Source organism: Hypanus sabinus, chromosome 8 (assembly GCF_030144855.1).
Source record: "Hypanus sabinus isolate sHypSab1 chromosome 8, sHypSab1.hap1, whole genome shotgun sequence".
NCBI lineage: Eukaryota > Metazoa > Chordata > Chondrichthyes > Myliobatiformes > Dasyatidae > Hypanus > Hypanus sabinus.
Genome location: NC_082713.1, coordinates 1,016,205 through 1,040,576, shown reverse-complemented (window position 1 = coordinate 1,040,576; position 24,372 = coordinate 1,016,205). Strand labels below are relative to the sequence as shown.

The following is a 24,372-nucleotide window of genomic DNA, read 5'->3' as shown; positions in this document are numbered from 1 at the left end:
TTTTCCTTGTCTCTGGTGCATCTGGTGTGTCTGATTACAAAGCCAGTTGACCTTGTATATATTCCACAAGTGCTGAACACCAGCTGTCCATCGTATAGCTCCACCTTGCCATTTCTAAGGCAACTCACAGGCTTTCGTTGCTCCCTCTCTGTCGCTGAACTAGCACACACGCTGCCTGCTCCCTCTCTCTTTCTTTTTAAAGGAACAGTCCATATTTAATAAATCTTCAGATCTCGTCACAATATGTACAAAGTTAAGGGAGGGAAGTTTAGGGGAGACATCAGGGGTAAGTTTTTTACACAGAGGGTTGTGGGTACCTGCAATGACTTGCCAGGGATGGAGGTGGAGGCTAAAACATTAGGGGTATTTAAAAGCCTCTTGGACAGGCACATGGATGAAAGAAAAATGGAGGATTACGGGGTAGTGTGCATTTAGTACTCTTTTTAAGGAACGTAATTAAGGGTCAGCACAACATCAAGGGCCAAAGGGCCTGTACTGTGTCTAGTGTCCAGGTCGGTCAGGCCATCAAAGGAAATGGCGAGAAGGCAGGTGTATGTGGTTGAGTGAGGTCCAGGATCAGCATGATGGAATGGTGGAGCAGATTCACTTGCCTGAATTGCCTAATTTTGCTCCTTTGTCTTATGGTCTTAATGCTGTAAAGCAGGGGTTCCCAACTTGGGATCCACGGGCCCCTTGATTAATGGTATTGGTCCATGCCATAAAAACTGGTTGGGAATCCCTGTTGTAAAGAGTTAAACTAACCTGTATGCTACCATGCCACCCACTAGATATTACAGATTTGCATTTGAGACATGGGAACCTGTGGGGCTGGAACCCATGGCTGAGATTTGAATTTTTTTTTGAGGCTCAGGAAAGAAGAGCTAAAGAAGAAGGCAGCTGAAGAGAAGCTTTGCAAAGAAGAGGCAGCTCGACTGCAGAGAGAAGAAAGGAAACTTGCAGAAGGGGAGAATCAGAGAGAAGCTGAAGAGGAAAGACTCTGCAGGGAACATGAGGAACAGGAACGCCTTGCAGATCTGAGGCTTCAGGTCAGAGTTGAGTTACATTTGTGAGAAAATACTTAAAATTTCGATGTTAACAAAATACGTGTAAAAATGAGTGCCTTGTTCCTTAAATATATGACTGCATTTGATGTATACACTATAACTTGTACAATACTTGATCGTTGTTTCCATCATCTTTCATTCAAGAAATGTTACAGTTAACAGCCAGTTGTATGTCCTTTTAAGAAAGCAACTAATTAACCAGTCAGTTTATAGAACAATTCAGCTGAGCAGAGCAAAAGCAACGTGCTTCCTGCTCTGCAGAATGTAATACAGGTCCTCCACAGGTTTCACACATTTAACTCTTTGCAGCCTGTATATATGAAGGTCTGAGAAACTGGCAGGATAGATTTGGTCAAGCAAGAAAATCTGCAGATTTTGGAAAAACGAACAGCAAACACAAAATGCTGGAGGAACTCAACAGGCCAGGCAGCATCTGTGAAAAAAGTATCTGGTCAAGACCCTTCCACGGGACTGGAGAAAAAAAGATGAGTAGAAATTAAAGGTGGGGGAGGGGAGAGAGAAACAAAAGGTGATTGCTGAAACCAGAAGGGAGAGGGATGAAGTAAAGAGTCGGGAAACATAAAAAACCTACAGCAGAATACAGGCCCTTCGGCCCAAAATGCTGTGCCGAACATGTACTTACTTTAGAAATTACTTAGGGATACCCATAGCCCTAAGCTCCATGCACCTCCAGGAGCCTCTTAAAAGATCCATACCACCTCCACCACAGCTGCCGGCAGCCCATTCCACACACTCACCACTCTGCGTATAAAAAAAAAGTCCCCTCTGTACCTACTTCCAAGCACCTTAAAACTGAGCCCTCTCTTGGTAGCCATTTCAGCCCTGGGAAAAAGCCTCTGGCTATTCACACGGTCAGTGCCTCTCACCTCTATCAGGTCACCTTTCATCCTCTGTTGCTCCAAGGAGAAAAGGCCAAGTTCACTCACCTATTCTCATAGGGCATGCTCCCCAATCCAGGCAGCATCCTTGTAAATCTCCTGCACCCTTTCTATAGTTTGCACATACTGCCTGAACCAGAACTGAGCACAGTACTCCAAGTGAGGTCTGTCCAAGGTCCTATTCAACTGTAACGTTACCTCTCAGCTCTTGAACTCAATCCCACAGTTGATGAAGGCCAATGCACCATATCCCTTTTTTTTTTGTTTTTTATAATGCATTTTCTACATCACTACAGATTAAAAAAAAACCCAAACCACAATGAAGAAAATTAATACAGAGCAAAAATAAACATGCAATAATAGTATAATACAAAAAGGATAATTGAGAAAGCACCCAAATTGAAGTCATCATATCCCTTCTTAACCACATAGTCAACCTGCACAGCAGCTTTAGGTGTCCCATGGACACGGACTGCAAGATCCCTCTGATCCTCTGCACTGCCAAGAGTCTTACCATTAATACTACATTCTGCCATCATATTTGACCTACCAAAATGAGCCACCTCACACTTATCTAGGTTGAACTCCATCTGCCACATCCTATTGATGTCCCGCTGTAACCTCTGATAATTCCCCTCACTATCCACGACATCCCCAACCTTTGTGTCATCAGAAAATTTACTAACCCATCCCTCCACTTCATCGTCCAGGTCATTTAGGGGTCCCAGAACAGGTCCCTTAGGCACACCACTGGTCACCAACCTCCATGCAGAATATGACCCGTCTACAACCACTCTTTGCCTTCTGTCGGCAGGCCAGTTCTGGATCTACAAAGCAAGGTCTCCTTGGATCCCATGCCTCCTTACTTTCTCAGTAAGCCTTGCATGGGGTACCTTGTCAAATGCCTTGCTGAAATCCACATACACTACATCTACTGCTCTTCCTTTATCAATGTGTTTAGTCACATCCTCAAAAAATTCAATCAGGCTCGTAAGCACAACCTGCCTTTCACAAAGCCATGCTGACTATTCCTAATCATGCCTCTCCAAATGTTCATAAATCCTGCCTCTCAGGATCTTCTCCATCAACTTACCAACCACTGAAGTAAGACTCACTGGTCCGTAATTTCCTGGGCTATCTCTACTTCCTTCCTTGAATAAGGGAACAACATCTGCAACCAACCAATCCTCCGGAACCCCTCCTGTCCCCATTGATGATTCAAAGATCATTGCCAGAGGCTCAGCAATCTCGTCATTCGCTCGTCCCTCACCTCCCACAGTAGCCTGGGGTATATCTCATCCAGTCCTGGATTACTTATCCAACTTGATGCTTTTCATAAACTCCAGCACATCCTCTTTCTTAATGTCTATGTGCTCAAGCTTTTCAGTCTGCTGTGTCATCCCTACAATCGCCCAAGGTCCTTTTCTGTAGTGAATACTGAAGTAAAGTGTTCATTAAGTACCTCCACTAACTCCTCCAGTTCCATACACACTTTTCTACTGTCACACTATTCTCTCACTTCTTATCCTCTTGGTCTTCCCATAGTTATTGAATGCCTTGGGGTTTTCCTTAATCCTGCCCACCAAGGCATTTTCATGGCCCCTTCTGGCTCTCCTAATTTCCTTCTTAAGCTCCTTCCTATTAGCCTTATAATCTTCTAGATCTCTAACATTACCTAGCTCTCTGAACCTTTTGTAAGCTTTTTTCTTCTTGACTAAATTTTCAACAGCCTTTGTACACTACAGTTCTTGTACCCTACCATCCTTTCCGTCTTGTTGGAATGTACCAAAGCAGAACGCCACGCAAATATCCCCTGAACATTTGCCACATTTCTGCCGCACATTTCCCTGAGAACATCTGTACCCATTCATGCTTCCAAGTTCCTGCCTGATAGCTTCATGTTTCCCCTTACTCCACTTAAATGCTTTCCTAACTTGTCTGTTCCTAACCCTCTCCAATGCCATGGTAAAGGAGATAGAGTTGTGATCACTATCTCCAAAATGCTCTCCCACTGGGAGACCTGACACATGACCAGGTTCATTTCCCCATACCAGCACCACTGCAGCCTCTCCTGTTGTAGGCTTATCTACATATTGTATCAAGAAACCTTCCTGAACATACCTAACAAACTCTACCCCATCTAAACCCCTTGCTCTAGGGAGATGCCAATCAATATTGGAAAAATTAAAGTCTCCCACCACAACAACCCTCTTATTATTGCATCTTTCCAGAATCTGTCTCCCTATCTGCTCCTCGATGTCCTTTTTACTATTGGGTGGTCTATAAAAAACACCCAGTTATTGACCTCTTCCTGTTTCTAACTTCCACCTACAGAGACTCAGTGGACAATCCCGCCATGACTTCCTCCTTTTCTGCAGCTGTGACACTATCTCTGATCAGCGATGCCACGCCCTCACATCTTTTGACTCCCTCCCTGTCCTTTCTGAAACAACTATAGCCTAGCACTAAGTAAACATTCCTGCCCCTGATCAACATGTACAAACAAGCTGGAGGAACACAGCAGGTCGGGCAGCATCAGTGGAAACGAGCAGTCAACGTTTCGGGCTGAGACTCTTTGTCAGGACTGAAGATGGTGGGGGGAGGGTGGGAAGGAGAAGGCTGGTAGGTGCCAGGTGAAAAACCAATCAGAGAAAAAGATCAAGGGGTGGGGGAGGGGATATCAGGAAAGGTGAAGAAGGAATGTAAGGGGAAAGCACTATGTGTAGTAGAAGAAGGCAGAATCATGAGAGAAGTGATAGGCAGCTGGAAGAGGAGGCAGAGTAGAACTGGGATGGGGGAAAGGAGAGGGAGGGAATTACCGGAAGTTGGAGAATTCGATGTTCATGCCAAGGGGCTGGAGACTACCCAGACGGTATATGAGGTGTTGCTCCTCCAACTGAGTTTGGCCTCATCATGGCAGTAGAGGAGGCCATGTATGGACATATCCGAATGGGAATGTGAAGCAGAGTTGAAGTGAGTGGCAACCGGGAGATCCTGTCTGTTGTGGCGGATAGAGCGGAGGTGCTCGACAAAGCGGTCCCCCAATCTGCGTCGGGTCTCACCGATGTAAGGAGGCCGCACTAAGAGCACCAGATGCAATAGATGTCCCCAACAGACTTATAAGTGAAGTGTTGCCTCACCTGGAAGGACTGTTTGGGGCCCTGAATGGTGGTAAAAGAGGAGGTGTAGGGACAGGTGTAGCACTTACACTTGCAGGGATAAGTACCAGGTGGGAGATCTATGGGGAGGGACGTGTGAACCAGGCAGTCACGGAGGGAACGATCCCTGTGAAAAGTGGAGAGGGGTAGGAAGGGAAAGATGTGCTTAGTGGTGGGGTCCCGTTGAAGGTGGCAGAAGTTGCAGAGGATAATATGCTGGATCCGGAGGCTAATGGGTTGATAGGTGTGGACAAGGGGAACACAGTCCCTGTTGTGGTGATGGGAGGATGGGGTGAAGGCCGAAGTGTGGGAAATGGAGGAGATGCGGGTGAGGGCATCATTGATGACGGCAGAAGGGAAACCACAATTCTTAAAGAAAGAGGACACCTGGAATGGAAAGCCTCATCCTGGGAGCAGATGCGGCAGAGACGGAGGAACTGGGAATAGGGAATAGCATTTTTACATTTGGCAGGGTGGGAAGAGGTATAGTCGAGGAAGTTATGAGAGTCATTGGGTTTATAGAAGATGTCAGTGGACAGTCTTTCTCCAGAGATGGAGACCGAGAGATCGAGAAATGGGAGAGAAGTGTCCGAGATGGACCAAGTGAATTTGAGGGCTGGGTGAAAGTTAGAGGCAAAGTCAATGAAATTGATGAGCTCAGCATGGGTGCAGGAAGCAGCGCCAATGTAGTCATCAATGTCGCAAAGGAGAAGTTGGGGAGCAGTACCAGTATAGATTTGGAGCATAGACTGTTCCATGTAACCCATGAAGAGGCAGGCATAGCTGGGGCCCATATGAGTGCCCATAGCTACACCCTTGGTCTGAAGAAAGTGGGAAGAGCCAAAAGAGAAGTTATTAAGTGTTTGAGTGCCAGTTCCACCAACCAGAGGAGTGTGGTGGTGGTGGGGAACTGGTGAGGTCTATTGTCAAGAAAATAGCAGAGGGCTTTGAGGCCTTCAGCCTCCTGCCTTTCCCCTCCCCCACCCCTTGATCTTTCCTCTGACTGGTTTTTCACCTGGTACCTACCAGCCTTTTCTTTCCCACCCTCCCCCCACCTTTTTAGGGCCCCTGCCCCCTCCTCCTTCAGTCCTGACGAAGGGTCTCAGCCCAAAACGTTGACTGCTCATTTCCACTGATGCTGCCCAACGTGCTGAGTTCCTCCAGCTTGTTTGTACATGTTGATTTGACCATAGCATCTGCAGTGTACTTTGTGTTTACTGTCCTGAGCCATCCAAGTCTCTGTAATGGCCACAACATCAAAGCTCCAAGTACTGATCCACGCTGGGAGCTCATCCGCTTTGTTCATGATACTCCTTGCATTAAAATATCACATCTCAAACCATCGGTCTGAGCGCGTACCTTCTCTATCACCTGCCTATCCTTCTCTCGCACTGTCTACAAGCTTTCTGTATTTGTGAGCCAACCGCCCCTCTTTCCATCTCTTCAGTTTGGTTCCCACCCCTCAGCAATTCTAGTTTAAACTCTCCCAGCCTGGATATTGATCTCCCTGGGATTCAAGTGCAACCCGTCCTTTTTGTACAGGTTACTTCTGCCCCAAAAGAGGTCCTAATGATCCAGAAATCTGAATCCCTGCTTCATGCTCCAATCCCTCAGACACGCATTTATCCTCCACCTCATTCTATTCCTATACTCACTGTCGCATGGCACAGGCAGTAATCCTGAGATTACTACCTTTGAGGTCCTGATTCTCAACTTCCTTCCTAATTCCCTGTAGTCTGTTTTCAGGACCTCCTCCCTTTTCCTACCTATGTCGTTGGTACTAAGATGTACCACAACCTCTGGCTGCTCTCCTTCCCACTTCAGGATATCGTGGACACAATCAGAAACATTCCAGACCCTGGCACCTGGGACGCAAACTACCATCCGTGTTTCTTTCCTGCATCCACAGAATTGCCTGTCTGATCCCCTAACTAAAGAGTCCCCTATCACTGCTACCATCCTTTCCCTACCCTTCTGAGCCACAGGGCCAGACTCTGTGCCAGAGGCAAGGCCAGTGTTGCCTGCCCCAGGTAGGTCATTCCCCACAATGGTACTCAAACAGGAGTACTAATTGTTAAGGGGGGGCAGCTACAGGGGTATTCTCTAGTATCTTACTCTTGCCCTTCCCTCTCCTGTTACCCACTTATCTGTCTCCCAAGGTCCTGATGTGACTCCTTGCCCTAGCTCCTCTCTATCACCTCCTCACTTTCCCTGACCAGATGAAGGTCATCGAGCTGCATCTCCAGTTCCCTAACCCAGTCCCTAAGGAGCTGCAGCTCGACACACCTGGCGCAGATGTTGCTGTCTGGGATGCTGGGAGTCTCCAGGACTTCCCATATCTGACACGCAGCACAGAAAACCAGCTTTACAGAAATACTTCCTATTCTTCACAAGTAACTTACCTTGTCTCGGTCTGTTATCGGCAAAGTCCCGTTAGCCAAAGCCCCTCTACTCTGACTCCTCTGCTCTGTCGCCCACTCTATAAAGCTGTCTTCTTTTTTCTCCAAGCACCTTCTCCCTAGTAATGGCAACTTCACTCGCTTCTGCCCCCTGACACTCTCAAACTTCTGGCATACTGCTTGTGACTTCCACAGTGAATATTGATGTAAAATACATATTCAGTTCATGTGCCATTTCCTTGAGCCCCGTTCCTTCCTCTCCAGCATTGTTTTCCGGTGGTCCAATACCTGCTGTCACCTCTCTTTTATACTTTATATATCTGAAGAAACATGGCGGCACTTGCAGGCTACCCCCTGTACAATCCTCAGACTGTGTTGGTAGTTGATGCAAACATTTCACTGCATGTTTTGATGTACGTGTGACAAATAAAGCTAATTTTTAATTTTTCCCAAGGTTTATAGAATATTGCAAACTGTTGTAACACAAATACACTGAAGTTCAGATTTCAGCAGGTATGGTATTAAGTACAGAATTTGAAACTATCCACTTTTTAATTCCAAGATTACCCATTGAATTAATAGAATATAAATATAGTCACATCTCTTAGAAGAGACCATAAGACAAAGGAACAGAATTAGGCCATTCAGCCCATCAAGATTGCTCCACCATTCCATCTTGGCTGATACCAGATCCCACTCAACGCCATGCACCTGCCTTCTCAAGAAGAGCAATAGAAAACATACTGTGAAATGCACCGGTTGTGACATTGACCAACACAATCAAAGATGTATTAAAGCATGTGTGTTGTGATCTCAGAGTTGCGGCTGTGACATCTTAACGGCTACATTTCAGAGAGAAGAAGCAGAAGCAAGAGAGGCGGAGCGGCAGAGACAGGAACGGGAGCGAATCATGCAACAGAACGAGCAAGAACGGCTCGCCCGGAGGAAGGTGGGTCTGGGCGGGCTCTATCTTTGCAGGGCAAGGGCCGGTTGCAGAACTCAACAGAGCCTAAGCTGGGAGGCCAGACAGACAGGCTAACATCCAGTTATAAATGAAGGATGGAGAATGATAAAATGTGGAAAATACAAAGTACTACGGATGAACGCACAAAATGCTGGAGGTACTCAGATGGTCTGATCTTACCACATGCAGAAAAGCCATACTGTACATGTGTCTGATGATGTTCCCTAGAGCTGGTCCTTGGGTGTTACTGAGCTCTGCCTTCAGTGTCCTCTAGCAGAGACAGGAAGTGAGCTTCTGTTACCCCCACCCCTCCTAACGGCAGTCAGGTGTTCAGGGCCACATCATTGCTCTCTTCCACACAGTGTGGGGCTTGATCCTCTGACCATAGAATTCAGGGAAGAGGGTGCTATATCAGAGAGCAAGTCAAAAGTTTGAAACGTGAGAAACAATTTGGGAAGTGACGCTTAGTGACAATAACAGACCAATCACAGAAACAATCCTCCTCCATCTCCCACTGTCATCCATTACAAATCTAACATTTAGATCCACGTTGCCAATTTACTAAATTCCATAGACTCATCACCCTTGTGGGACCTCATCAATATTCATTATTACTTCTTCAAAAAATTCAAGTAGGTAGATGTTCCCCCTAACAAGGCTGACAATGTGTCATTAATTCTGTTTCTCAACTTTTTCCAATAAGTTCCCTCCCACTGATGTTCAGCTCACCAGCCTGTCTTCTGCTGGCCTCCTGGGATGATGGAACCACATTTGCCTTCTATCTCTATCAAGGTTTGGCAATCTTCCATAGCAGTCTGGGACATATGTCATCACACTAGGGAGTAGTCCAGTTTGAAGGTCTAGACTTTTATAAATAATCAGTATCTTCACAAGTTAGAAATTGCATTCAAATAAACATTTTAAAAAAGCATAAAAAGTCATGCACCGTTAAAGTAATTAAATATTTAAATTAATGTATATCGGGTAAAAGTGTTTACTTGCTTTTTCTGGGCTACTAATTTCTCTGGTAGACCTGGTTGGGCTTTCTGTACAGGTTAATGGGCAATCTGCAGGGTGAGACTTGCTGAGCTTGTGGCCAGTGCTTTACTGAATGGACAGCTGCATCTCTCTGTCCTTGCACTGCCCACTTACAGCAGCTCTCCAGACACATCAGTCCTTACACAAGAGGTCTCTGAATCAGGATCAACTCCCAGGTGACATCACATGAGATTGTAATCAGACTAACTGATTTCTGGCTGATACCTCACTAAAAGCAGACAGGCCTACCACACTGAAGACCTGCAGAGGGAAGATGAGGTGTATGCCTAAACCTGCCTACAAGGGGCTGCAAGCTTTCAAGTCATCTGTTCAGCAATTACTTGGTTTGAATTTGGTCCACTCTGGCTACATCACAACACTGATCTGTGGCTCTTCTGTAGCTCATGAGACCCGTGTCTGACTGGTCTGAGGTGATATGTGTGCATGCAGGTGAATTATCCCTCTGCTTTCACCAGGTGTCTGTGCTGAAGTTATAAACCTTTCCTTGTGCTTCCCAACATGAGAGAATATTCATATAGAAACATAGAAAATAGGTGCAGGAGTAGGCCATTTGGCCCTTCGAGCCTGCACCGCCATTCAGTACATGCGACTCCACCTTCAGGGAACTATGCACTGTTATTCCTAGATCTCTCTGTTCCTCTGCATTCCTCAATGCCCTACCATTTACCCTGTATGTTGTATTTGGATTATTCCTGCCAACTCAGAACCTTGTACCTGCTTTCTCTCCGTAACCCTGATCCCGTTAGCCACAAGGGCCATATCTAACTCTCTCTTAAATATAGCCAATGAACTGGCCTCAATTGTTTCCTATGGCAGAGAATTCCAGTTTCACTACTCTCTGTGTGAAGAAGTTTCTCCTCATCTCGGTCCTAAAAGGCTTCCCCTTTATCCTTAAACTGTGACCCCCTCATTTTGGACTTCCCCAACATCGGGAATATACCCAGGACATCTTCAAAGAGTGGTCTTAGAAAGGCAGTATCCATTATTAAGGACCCCCAGCACCCAGGGCATGCCCTTTTCTCATTGTTACCATAAGGTAGGAGGTACAGAAACCTGAAGGCACACACTCAGCAATTCAGGGACAGTTTCTTCCCTTCTTTCCGATACCTAAATGGACATTGAACCCATGAATACTACCTCAGATTTTTAATATATGTTATTTCTTTTTTGCATGATTTTTAATCAATTTGATAACTGTATACCATAATAGATTTACATATTATTATTTTTTCCCTCTTCTATATTATGTATTGCATTGAACTGCTGCTGCTAAGTCTTCACAACACATGTCAGTGATGATAAACCTGATCCTGATTCTAATTCTAGACTCAAATCTGGAATCAGAGCAGCTTTGATCCTAGTTATAACCATATAACCATATAACAATCACAGCACGGAAATCTCGGCCCTCCTAGTCCGTGCCAAACTCTTAATCTCACCTAGTCCCACCTACCCGCACTCAGCCCATAACCCTCCACTCCTTTCCTGTCCATATACCTATCCAATTTTACCTTAAATGACACAACTGAACTGACCTCTACTACTTCTACAGGAAGCTCATTCCACACAGCTATCACTCTCTGAGTAAAGAAATACCCCCTCGTGTTTCCCTTAAACTTCTGCCCCCTAACTCTCAAATCATGTCCTCTCATTTGAATCTCCCCTACTCTCAATGGAAACAGCCTATTCACGTCAACTCTATCTATCCCTCTCAAAATTTTAAATACCTCGATCAAATCCCCCCCTCAACCTTCTATGCTCCAATGAATAGAGACCTAACTTGTTCAACCTTTCTCTGTAACTTAAGTGCTGAAACCCAGGTAACATCCTAGTAAATCATCTCTGCACTCTCTCTAATTTATTGATATCTTTCCTATAATTCGGTGACCAGAGCTGCACACAATATTCTAAATTTGGCCTTACCAATGCCTTGTACAATTTTAACATTACATTCCAACTTCTGTACTCAATGCTCTGATTTATAAAGGCCAGCGTTCCAAAAGCCTTCTTCACCACCCTATCTACATGCGACTCCACCTTCAGGGAACTATGCACTGTTATTCCTAGATCTCTCTGTTCCTCTGCATTCCTCAATGCCCTACCATTTACCCTGTATGTTGTATTTGGATTATTCCTGCCAAAATGTAGAACCTCACACTTCTCAGCATTAAACTCCATCTGCCAACATTCAGCCCATTCTTCTAACCGGCATAAATCTCCCTGCAAGCTTTGAAAACCCACCTCGTTATCCACAACACCTCCTACCTTAGTATAATCGGCAAAGCTTTCACATTATTTCATGTGTAAAGTGTGTATTTTCTGCGTGTAAGGTTTGAATATTTTATTCCGTTTCTAATGTCCTGCACAAGTTAATGTTTACTGTATTTACAGAGAATTAAAGAGATCATGAGGAGAACCAGGAAGGATGACCAGGAACAATTAAAGGTGAATTCATTGCAATTGGGTCTGTTTCCAGATTCTATTCCTGCAAGTTTTATTTTTCCTGCAGTTCCACCTAGCCCCTGTACACCACACCTGGCAATTCCATGCTAAATCTACACCCTCGCTAATTCCAGGATAAAGACAAACACCAAAGCCAAAGAAGAAAGTGTTTCCACACCAACAGCCTCAGGGAGACTATTGATCGAGTTGCTCACAGACCAAGCCATAAATACTTGCTACAGGAGCAGGTCAGGGAATTTGACATCCTGTTGCCTTTGACTTGCCCTCTGACTGCACCTCAGTCAGTAGTGTCACTGCATTGCCCGTGCAGACAGCAGCTGCTAGCAGGAGATGTAAGATTACAGCACCTCAACTAGTTGTGTCACTGTGCTGTCCATAAGGAATTTCACTTTGATTTGGGTTCTGAAGGTTTTGGAATATAATTGTGAATTCAGAAGTCGTGTGTGCAGGAGTGATGTGAGGGTTAATTTGACTGTGGTTTCTGTGCTGCAGAATAGAGCTTGAATTCTACCTATGGAGGATGTGCTCTACAGAAACCCCTGCACATGCAGCGTAAAATGTTGGGGTTTGCAGATTCTGTTCCCCTTCAAAATCTCGCTGAGGTTGTGATGTAATGTAGCTCAAAATTTCACATGTGTGATCAATTGATTCTTGCTGGGTAAGACTTGAGTATTAGCCACAATGTGTCAGATGTTGGGTTGGCTGGCCACCTGCATAGCATAAAAATGTCCAACAGTGAGCGTCTCCATTTTTTTTGCACAACAGACTGAAAGGGTGCAAGATGAGGCAGCTGAAGAGAGCGGTGAGGATGAGCCAAGGAATGGGGATACAGATGAAGTAGGTGAGTGAGTGGATATAGGTTTTAAATTTCTGCTTGAGGCCTCTAACACCTTAACAGACCTGAACAGCCCTCTATCCCAACCACCCAGACAAAGATGGGCTTCTGACCAGCTGTCACTGGATTACATGTGATTTGAGTGAAAATATGGTGCAGATCTTCATGCTGCTCTTACCTAGCAGCCTGCAAGGTCCAGTATCAGAACCGATGCAGACCTGACTCAGTGATACATAGTCCCCTGCTGTAACATCAACAGCTCCTTGTGCTGCACTGGCTACTCAGCAAGCCCAAAGGGAAGGCAAGACATTCAGCAGCTCTGCCAACACTCAAATCCCCAGTAATTCAGAGAGACCTATCTACTTGACTCTCTACCAGCATGACTGTCCCCACTCTGGGACATCTACCCCCCCCCCCCCCCCACCACTTCGGACTGACTGGTCCCACTCACTCTGGGATCCCCAACACACGTCTAACCGTCCCCACCAGCCAGAACCATGCAGTCTTGCTGTTTGTTTGTTTAAAACAAATCCAATGTGTCACTGCAGATGTTAAAGCCTTTCCCTCTCCAACTCTCCCTCCCCCTCCCTCACTCCCACCACCTCTTACCCTCTCCCTAACCCCCTCAACCCTCTCTCCCTCTCACCTCTTTCCCCATCCCTCTCTCCCTGCCCCCTCTCTCTGCCCGCACACCCCCTCTCCCCGCCCCCACATCCCTTCCCCCTCACTCTCTCTCCCCCTCATCCTCTTCCCCTCTCACCTCTCTCCCCACTCACCCCCACCCCTCTGCCTCTCACTCCCTCATCCCCTCTGCCCCCACACCCTCCGCCGCACCCCATCACCTCACCCCATCATACCCATCCCCTCACCCCACCCACTCAACACCTCTCCCCTCATCACCCCCACTTCACCTCCTCTCCCCTTTCCCCCCTCTCTTCATCCCTGTCCCAACCTTCCCACTTCTCTCTCTCCATCTCTCCCTGCCTCTGCCTCCCCTCTCCCCTCCTCCCTATCCTTGTTCCTCCCACTCTCCACTCACCCACTCCCTCGATCTCTCCTCTCCCCACTCCTCTCTACCCTTCCCTCTCTCTCCCCTCTATTTCCCCCTCCCATCCCCTCTCTCCCCCCTTCACCCCCTCTCTCCCCCCTTCACCCCCTCTCTCCCCCCTTCACCCCCTCCCTCTCTTTCTCTCCATCCCTGCCTTTCTGTCTTTGTATTTCTCAGATAGCACTAATGGAATCGATGAGCTTCAAGACCCATCTCATGATTGTGTGGAGTTGACTGAAGCTGTAGGAGATGAACCAATAGGATTAAACGGTGTCAACGTAATCGATAATATTGCAGTGCATTTGAACGAAGAGTCAGTGATGGGTGTAAGGTAGGTGCCTGCATTTGTCAGTCAGTGATGACTGTAGGGTAGCTGTCTGTGTTTCAGTCATAGAGTCAATGATGGGTGTAAGGTAGATGTCTGTATTTGTGATTAGTGTTGAGTGTAAGGTGGTAAGTGTCTTATTTGTCATAGAGTCAGTGATGGGTATAAGGAGGAAGCAGTAGAAAGGAAATTATACACCAGGCAGCCTGACCTCAGTGGTTGGGAAGAATTTGGACTGAATTCTTAAGGATGAGATTATCATGTACTTGGTGAAACAGGACAAGATAAGACAAAGTCAGCATGGTTTCCTTGTGGGAAAATCTTGCCTGAAAAAACCTGTTGGAATTCTTTGAGAAGATTACACCTAGGATAGATAAAGGAGATGCAGTGGATATTGTATAACTTGACTCTCAGAAGACCTTTCACATGGTACTACACATGAGGCTCTTTACCATGGCATTACAGGAAAGTTACTAGCATAGTTAGAGCATTGTCTGATTGGTAGGAGGCAGCAAGTGGAAATAAAAGTATCCTTTTCTGGTTGGCTGCCAGTGACTAGTGGTGTTTCACACTGGTCGGTGTATTTAGATGATGGAATAGCTGGCTTTGTTGCCAATTTTGCAGATGATATGAAGATTGGTGGAGGGGTAGATAGTATTGAGGTAACAGGTAGACTGCAGAAGGACTTACACAGATTGGGATTATGGGCAAGAGAGTGGCAAATAAAATACAGTGTTGGAAAATGCATGGTCATGCACTTCAGTATTAGAAATAAATGTGTGGACTATTTTCTAAATGGGAAGAAAATCTGAAAATCTAAGATGCAAAGGGACTTGGGAGTACTTGTGCAAAACATCCCAAAGGTTAACTTGTAGGTAGAGTTGATGAGGAAGGCAGTGCAAAATTAGCATTAGTTTCAAGAGGTCTTGAATAAAAGAGCAGGGATGTGTTGCTTTATAAGGCACTGGTAGGGCATCATCTTGAGTATTGGTCTCCTCATCCGAGAAAAGATGTGCTGGCATTGGAGAGGGTTCAGAGACGGTTTGCAAGGATGATTGCAGGAATGGAATGGAATAGCCCGGGGTCTGTTTTTGCTGGAATTTAGAAGGATGAGGGGGGATCTCATTGAAACCTTTCGAATGCTGAAATGCCTAGACAGAGTAAATGTGGAAAGGATGTATCCCTTGGTGGGGGAGTCTAGGATAAGAGGGCACAATCTCAGGATAGAGGGGCATCCTTTCAAAACAGAGAAGCGAGAAATTTCTTTACTGAGGAGGTGGTGAATTTGTGGAATTTGTTACTACAGGCAGCTGGGGGGACCAGGTTGTTGGGGGTGTATTTAAGGCCGAGATTGATAGGTTTATTGATAGGACATGGCATCAAAGGTCACAGGGAGAAAGCTGGGGAGTGTGGCTAAGGAGAGGGAAAAAAGATCAGCCATGATTGAATGGCAGAGCAAACTCAATGTGCCAAATGGGCTAATTCTGTTCCGATGTCTTGTGGTCTTATGGTAAGTTAGGTGTCTGTGTTGTTAGTCAGTGATGGGTTTAAGGTAGGTAAAACAGAAATTTACAGCACATAACAGGCCCTTCGGTCCACAATGCTGTGCCGACCATGTAACCTACTCTAGAAACTGCATAGAATTTGCCTACCACATAGCCCTCTATTTTTCTAAGCTCCATGTACCTATCTAAGAGGCTCTTAAAAGGTCCTGTTGTATCCACTTCCACCACCGCCGCTGGCAGTGCATTCCATACATCCACCACTCTCTGTGTGAAAAAACTTACCTCTGAAATCTCCGTGTGCATGCTTTGCCACTCTGATGGCCCGCGACAGTTTGTCCCTTGCTGTTGTTAGGGCTGCCTTGTCGCCTGCTCTGGAGGTGGAGTCACAGGTCCTCAGCAGCGCACGCACCTCTGTGTTCATACATGGCTTCTGGTTAGTGCATCTAGTGATGGTTGCTGTTGGACAGAGTAACATCATCAATGCACTTGCTGATGTAGCTAGTCACTGATGCCGTGTACCCCTCTAAGTTGGTAGAGTCGCCGTCAGTTGTAGCCTCCCTGAATATGTGCCAGTCAGTGTGATCAAAGCAGTCTTGAAGAGCAGAGATGGCTCCTGCTGGCCAGGTTTTCACCTGCTTCTGAACTGGTCTGGAGCACCTGACGAGCAGTCTGTATGCTGGGATTAGCATAACAGAGATGCGTTCTGAGTAACCGAGATGGGGGCGAGGCTCTGTCTGGTATGCATCGGGGATGTTTGCATAAACTAGGTCCAGCGCATTCTCCCCCCTCGTTGTGAAGGGCAGATCATGTCTAACAAGCCTGTTAAAGTTCTTTGAGGAGGTGACTAGGCATATAGATAAGGGTAGTGCAGTGGATGTGATCTACGTGGATTTCAGTAAGGCATTTGATAAGGTTTCACACGGTAGGCTTATTCAGAAAGTCAGAAGGCATGGGATCCAGGGAAGTTTGGCCAGGTGGATTCAGAATTGGCTTGCCTGCAGAAGGCAAAGAATCGTGGTGGAGGGAGTACATTCAGATTGGAGGATCTGTTCTGAGACCTCTACTTTTCGTGATTTTTATTAACAACCTGGAAGTGGGGGTAGAAGAGTGGGTTGGCAAGTTTGCAGAGGACACAAAGGTTGGTGGTGTCGTGGATAGTGTAGAGGATTGTCAAAGATTGCAGAGAGACATTGATAGGATGCAGAAGTGGGCTGAGAAGTGGCAGATGGAGTTCAACCCAGAGAAGTGTGAGGTGTTATACTTTGGAAGGACAAACTCCAAGGCAGGGTACAATGTAAATGACAGGATGCTTGGTAGTGTGGAGGAGCAGAGGAATCTGGAGGTACATGTCCACAGATTCCTGAAAGTTGCCTCACAGGTGTAGATAGGGTAGTTAAGAAAGCTTATGGGGTGTTAGCTTTCATAAGTCGAGGGATATAGTTTAAGGGTCGTGAGGTAATGGTGCAGCTCTGTAAAACTCTGGTTAGGCCACACTTGGAGTTCTGTGTCCATTTCTGGTCGTCTCACTATAGGAAGGATGAGGAAGCATTGGAAAGGGTACAGAGGAGATTTACCAGGATGCTGCCTGGTTTAGAGAGTATGCATTATGATCAGAGATTAAGGGAGTGATAGAGATGTACAAGATATTAAGATAGAGTGACAGCCAGCGCCTCTTCTTCAGGGCTCCACTGCTCAATACAAGAGGACATGGCTTTAAGGTAAGGGGTGGAAAGTTCAAGGAGGATATTAGAGGAAGGTTTTTTTACTCAGAGATTGGTTGGTGTGTGGAAAGTACTGCCTGAGTCTGTGGTGGAGGCAGATACACTAGTGAAATTTAAGAGACTACTTGACAGGTATATGGAGGAATTTAAGGTGGGGGGATTATGGGAGGCAGGGTTTAAGGGTTGGCACAACATTGTGAGCCGAAGGGCCTGTACTGTGCTGTACTATTGTTCTATGTTCAGGGAACCCAAGATCTCGCTAACCCCCACAGTGCCAAGAGTCTCAGTATTAATGTTATATTCTGTCTTCTACCAAAGTGAACCACTTCACACTTATCTGGGTTGAACTCCATCTGCGCTTCTCAGCCCAGTTCTGTGTCCAATCGATGTCGTGGTGTAACCTCTGACAATACTCCAGACTATCCACAACAAACCCAACTGTGCAATTCCCCCTCCCCCCACTACTTTCAAATCTCTTACTATCTTTCCTTTCAGTTAGTCCTGACGAACGGTCTCGGCCCGAAACGTCGACAGTGCTTCTCCCTATAGATACTGCCTAGCCTGCTGTGTTCCCAGCATTTTGTGTGTGTTGTTGTTTGAATTTCCAGCATCTGCAAATTTCCTCATGTTTGTTGTATCATCAGCAAACTTACTAATCCACCCACTACTTCCTTATCCATGTCAATTATAAAAATCATAAAGAGGAAGTGGTCCCAGAACAGAACACCACTGGTCACCATCCTCCATGTAGAATATGAACCATCTACAGCCACCCTTTTCCTTCTGTAGGCAAGCTAATTCTGAATCCATAAAGCACAGTTTCATTGGATCCCATGCCTCATGACATTGAATGAGCCTCGCATGGGGAATCTAATCAAATGCCTTACTGAACTCCATATACACTACATTCACTGCTCTACCTTCATCTATGTGTTTTGTTACATCCTCAAAGAATTCAGTCAGGTTCGTAAGGCATGACCTGTCCTTGTCAAAGCCATGCAGACTATCCCTAAACCATATAACAATTACAGCACAGAAACAGGCTATCTCGGCCCTTCTAGTCCTTGCCGACGCTTACACTCACCTAGTCCCACTGGCCCGCACTCAGCCCATAACCATTCCTTTCCTGTCCATATACCTATCGAATTTTACTTTAAATTAGACAATACCGAACCTGCCTCTACCACTTCTACTGGAAGCTCATTCCACACAGCTACCACTCTCTAAGTAAAGAAATTCCCCCTCGTGTTACCCTTAAACTTTTGACCCCTAATTCTCAAATCATGTCCTCTTGTTTGAATCTCCCCTACTCTCAATGGAAAAAGCCTATCTACGTCAACTCAATCTATCCCCCTCATTATTTTAAGTACCTCTATCAAGTCCCCCCCTCAACCTTCAACGCTCCAAAGAATAAAGACCTAACTTGTTCAATCTTTCCCTGTAACTTAGGTGCTGAAACCCAGGTAACATTCTAGTAAATCTTCTCTGTACTCTCTATTTTCTTAACATCTTTCCTATAATTTGGTGACCAGAACTGTACACGATACTCCAAATTCAGCCTCACCAATGCCTTGTACAATTTTAATCTTACAGATTTAACAGACTATATCTATCCAAATGTTCCTAAGTCCTGTCTCTCAGGATCTTCTCCACCGACTTGTCCACCAGTAAAGTCAGATTGACTAGTCTATAATTTTCTGGGTTATCTCTACTCCCTCTCTTGAAAAAGGGAAAAACGTTTGCAACCCCCCAATCCTCTGGAACCTCTCCCATCCCTATTGATGACGCAAAGATCATTGCCAGAGACTCAGCAATCTCCTCCCTCGCTTCCCACAGTAGCCTGGTTCCACTACAGGAAGGACGCGGAAACCATAGAAAGGGTGCAGAGGAGATTTACAAGTATGTTGCCTGGATTGGGGAGCATGCCTTATGAGAATAGGTTGAGTGAACTCAGCCTTTGCTTCTTGGAGCGACAGAGGATGAGACCTGATAGAGATGTACAAGATAATGAGAGGCATTGATCGTGTGGATAGTCAGAGGTTTTTTACCTAGGGCTGAAATGGCTAGTACAAGAGGGCATTGTTTTAAGGTGCTTAGAGGTATGTACAAAGGAGATGTCCAGGGTAAGTTTTTTACGCAGAGAGTGGTGAGGGTGTGGAATGGGCTGCTGGCAGTGGCGGTGGAGGCAGAAACGATCGGGTTTTTTAAGAGACTCCTGGATGGATACGTGGAGCTTAAAAAAATAGAGGGCTATGGGTAAACCTAGGTAGTTCTAAAATAAGGACATATTCGGCACAGCTTTGTAGGCCGAAAGGCCTGTATTGTGCTGTAGGTTTTCTATGTTTCTATATCTTATCCGGTCCCAGCAACTTATCCAACTAATACTTTTCAAAAGCTCCAGCACATCCTCTTTCATAATGTCTATACACTCAAGCATTTCAGTCCACTGTAAGTCATCCCCACAATTGCCAAGGTCCTTTTCACTGGTGAATACTGAAGCAAAGCATTCATTAAGTACCTCTGCTACTTATTCCAGCTCCACACACGTTTCCACTCTTGTTCCTGATTGGTCTATTCTCACTCGGCTCATCCTCTTGCTCTTCACCTACTTGTAGAGTGCCTTGGGGTTTTCCTTAATCCTGCTTGCCTTTTCAGGGCCACTTATAGCTCTTGTAATTTCATTCTTGAGCTCCTTCCTGGCAACCTTATAACTTTCCAGAGTTCGAACAGTACCTCGTTTCTTCAACATTTTGTAAGCTTTTCATTCCTTCCTAACTAGATTTTCTACGTCCTTTGTACACCAGGGTTCTTTTATCTTAACATCCTTTTTGTGCCTCAATGGAACATATCTATGCAGAGCACCATGTAATTGTTCCCTGACCATTTGCCACAATTCTGCCGTGCATTTCCCTGAGAACATATGCTCCCAATTTATGTTCCCAAGTCCTTGCCTAATTGCATCATATTACCCCCAACCCCCAATTAAACGTTTTCCCAAGTTGTATGCTCCTATCCCTCTCCAGCACCATGGTAGGGAAGATGGAATTGTGATCGTTACCTCCAAAATGCTCTCTCACCGAGAGATTGGACATCTGACCAGGTTCATTTCCCAATACCAGATCAAGTACAGCCTCTCCTCATGTTGTCTTATCTACCTATTGCTTCAGGAAACTTTCATGAACACACCTAACAAACTCCACCTCATCTAAACCCCTTGTTCTAAGGAGATGCCAGTGAATATTAGGAAAGTTAAAATCACCCATCACAACAAGCCTGTTGTACCGATCTAGAATCAGTCTCCCCATCTGCTCCTCAATGTCTCTTTTACTGTTGGCGGGTGTATAAAAAAACATCCAGTAAAGTTATTGCCCCCTTCCTGTTCTGACTTCTACCCAAAATGACTCAGCAGACAATCCCCCCATGACTTCATTCTTTTCTGCAGCCATGATACTATCCTTGGTTAGCAGAGACACTCCCCCACCTCTTTTGCCTCCCTCCCTGTCCTTTTTGAAACATCTAAAGCCTGGCACATTCAGCAGCCATTCTTGCCCCTGAGACATCCAAGTCTCTGTAATGGCCACAACATCCACGCTCTAAGTTCATTCATCTTACTTGTGATACTCCTTGCTTTAATATAGACACATTTTAAACCATCAGGCTGAGTGCTTCTTTGCTCTATCATCTGCCTCTCCTTCCTCACAAACTCCCTACAGGCTATCTCTACTTGTTCAGTAGGTCAGTTATGAGTGTAAGGTAGATGTCTGTATTTTAGATATACATCAATAAAGCAGTGATACATGCCTTTCAGCCCAACTGGTCCATGTCAACCACAGCATCTTCACTATACTCTGAGTGAAGAAATTGTCAGGTTCAGATTCTGATTTATTTATCACATCCATTGAAACATACAGTGAAATGTGTTATTTGCATTCCCAATCAACGCACCCAAAATCCCTCTTTTCCTTCACATCACAAGATTCTTGCTACTGGCCCTGTCCTCTGCCTTCAAATTTGAACTTCCAAAGTGAATTGCTTCATACTTATCCGGTTTGAATTCCATGTGCTACTTCTGAGCCCAGGTCTTAATCCTACCATTGAGAGCTACAACAACCTTCTAGACTGTCCACAACTCCATCAACCTTGCTTTCATCTGCAAACATACTTAACCTACCCTTCCACTTCCTTATCCAAATCATTTATAAAATTCAGAAGGAGCATGAGTCCTTCAACAGATCCCTGCGGAACCAACCTCCAGGCAGAATACAATCATCTGCTACCACCATCTGCCTTCAATGGACAAGCCAATTCTTATTTCAGGCAGCCAAGTTTCCCTGGATCCCATGACTTCTGACTTTCTGAATGAACCTGCCATGGGGAACCTTATCTGAAAGTCCATATACACCACGTCCACTGCTCTGCCTTCATCAATGTGCTTTGTCACATTGTCATATCATAAAAGAATTCAGTCATGAGGAATGACTTGCCCTTTACAAAGCCATGCTATGTCTCTAATCAGACTGTGCTTCTCCCTATGCTCATAAATCCTGTATCTAAGAATATTCTCCAATGAGTTACCTGCTGTTGAATAAGACTCACTGGTCTTTAATTCCCAGGGTTATCCCTACTCCCTTTCTAGAACAAAGGAATAACATTTGCTAATCTCCAATCACCTGGTACTACCATTATGACCAGTGAGGACACAATGATAATCACCAAAGGCACATCAAACTCTTAACTCAACTTCCATAGTAAATTTTAAATTTGTATTTGATAAGTTTAACAAACTTAGAAAATGTGACTCTATAGCCATATTTTCACCACAAATTCATCAAATGATGGAAGAAGCTCAAGGAACCCAGGCCTGCTGCTCATTCCATTCTTGATTGCCTCGCTTGTGTTGTATGGGGGTTCCTGAGCCCCAGACAACTTGTGTAATGTAGCTAAAGAGTATCTGCAACTCTGATAGTTCCATGGATGAATGCTGAAAATACTCGAACAGGTCAGGCACATCTGTAGAAGGAGGAACAGTTCATAGTTCAAGCTTAGAACTCTTGTTCAAACTCAGGCCAGACACTGAGTGGGTGTTCTTACTGTGATTAAGCAAAAACTTTGTTCCTATTTTGAACTGCTTAAAGACAAACTGAGGCACGTCAATGATTAACACGCAAAGAACTCCAGATGTTAGAAATCTCAAGATTCATGATTTGAGATTACTTAATGTCATTTCCATATAAAGGAGAACAAAATAATTGTCACTCCAGATCCGTTGCAGCACAAAATAACATAATAAGATAAGGAATACAATATTAACAATTTTAAAAACTCACAATATAAATATGAAAGGAATAATAGAAGAGCAGATTATTATTTAAATGGTGAAAGATTGCAGCATGCTGTTGTGCAGAGGGACTTGGGAGTGCTTGTGTTTGAATTGCAAAAAGTAGGCTTGCAGATACAACAGGTTATTAAGAAGGCAAACGGATGTTGGCCTTCATTGCTAGAGGAATTGAACTCAAGAGCAGGGAGGTCATGCTGCAACTATACAGGGTACCAGTGATGCCACACCTGGAGTGCTGTGTGCAGTTCTGGTCTCCATACTTGAGGAAAGATCTACTGGTTTTGGAGGCAGTGCAGAGGAGGTTCACCAGGTTGATTCCAGGCATGAAGGGGTTAACCTATGAGGAGAGATTGAGTTGCCTGGGACTATACTCTCTGGAGTTCAGAAGAATAAGAAGGGATCTTATCGAAACATACAAAACTCTGACAGGGATAGATAAGATAGAAGTAGGAAAGTTGTTTCCATTGGTTGGTGAGACTAGAAGTAGGGGACATTGCCTCAGGGTTCAGGGGAGAAGATTTAGGATGGAGATGAGGAGAAACTGTTTTTCCCAGAGAGTGGTGAATCTGTGGAATTCTCTGCCCAGGGAAGCAGTTGAGGCTTCTTCACTAAATGTATTTAACGAAACAGTTAGATAGGTTTTTACATAGTAAGGCAATTAAGGATTATGGGGAAAAGGCAGATACAAACCCCATTTCCAGAAAAGTTGCGATAAAAACAAAAATCTGTGATATGTTAATTCACGAGAAACTTTATTTAACTGACAAAAGTATAAAGAAAAGATTTTCAATAGCTTTACTGACCAACTTAATTGTATTTTGTAAATATACATAAATTTAGAATTTGATGGCTGCAACATGGGACAGAGTTAAAATAAGATTGAAAAGTGCACAGAATATTCAAGTAACACTGGTTTGGAAGACTCCACATTAAGCAGGCTAATTGGTAGCAGGTGAGGTATCATGACTGGCTATAAAAGTAGCGTTCATCAAAGGCTCAGTCTTTGCAAGCCGGGATGGGTCGTGGCTCACCCCTTTGTGCCAAAATACGTGAGAGAATTGTTAGTCAGTTCAAAAGGAACGTTTCCCAATGCAAGATTGCAGAGAATTTAGGTCTTTCAACATCTACAGTACATAATATTGTGAAAAGATTCAGAGAATTCAGAGACATCTCAGTGCGTAAAGGGCAAGGTCAGAAACCACTGTTGAATGCACGTGATCTTCAAGCCCTCAGGCAGCACTGCCTAAGAAACTGTCATGGTACTGTGACAATTATAGCCACCTGGGCTCGAGAGTACTTCGGAAAACCATTGTCACTTAACACAGTACGTCGCTGCATCCAGAAATGCAATTTGAAACTATTACGCAAGGAGGAAGCCATACATCAATTCTATGCAGAAACACCAGCGAGTTCTCTGGGCCGGAGCTCATCTCAGATGGACTGAAAGACTGTGGAACCGTGTGCTGTGGTCAGGTGAGTCCACATTTCAGCTAGTTTTCGGAAAAACCGGGCATCGAGTTCTCTGTGCCAAAGATGAAAACAACCATCCTGATTGTTATCAGCGAAAGGTGCAAAAGCCAGCATCTGTGATGAT

At 45.0% G+C, this 24,372-nt stretch overlaps 1 protein-coding gene across 9 annotated transcripts in view; it reads left to right on the top strand.

Annotated features, from left to right (window-relative positions):
• Positions 1-24,372, top strand: part of map7d3 (MAP7 domain containing 3) — a 274,252-nt gene that overhangs the window by 220,358 nt on the left and 29,522 nt on the right. For all 9 annotated transcript variants that reach the window (XM_059976665.1, XM_059976667.1, XM_059976669.1 and 6 more), the window contains 5 exons: positions 866-1,046; positions 8,374-8,469; positions 11,935-11,988; positions 12,772-12,847; positions 14,067-14,220. In XM_059976665.1, the coding sequence (XP_059832648.1) occupies positions 866-1,046; positions 8,374-8,469; positions 11,935-11,988; positions 12,772-12,847; positions 14,067-14,220 (561 nt within the window). The remainder of the gene's footprint in view (positions 1-865; positions 1,047-8,373; positions 8,470-11,934; positions 11,989-12,771; positions 12,848-14,066; positions 14,221-24,372) is intronic.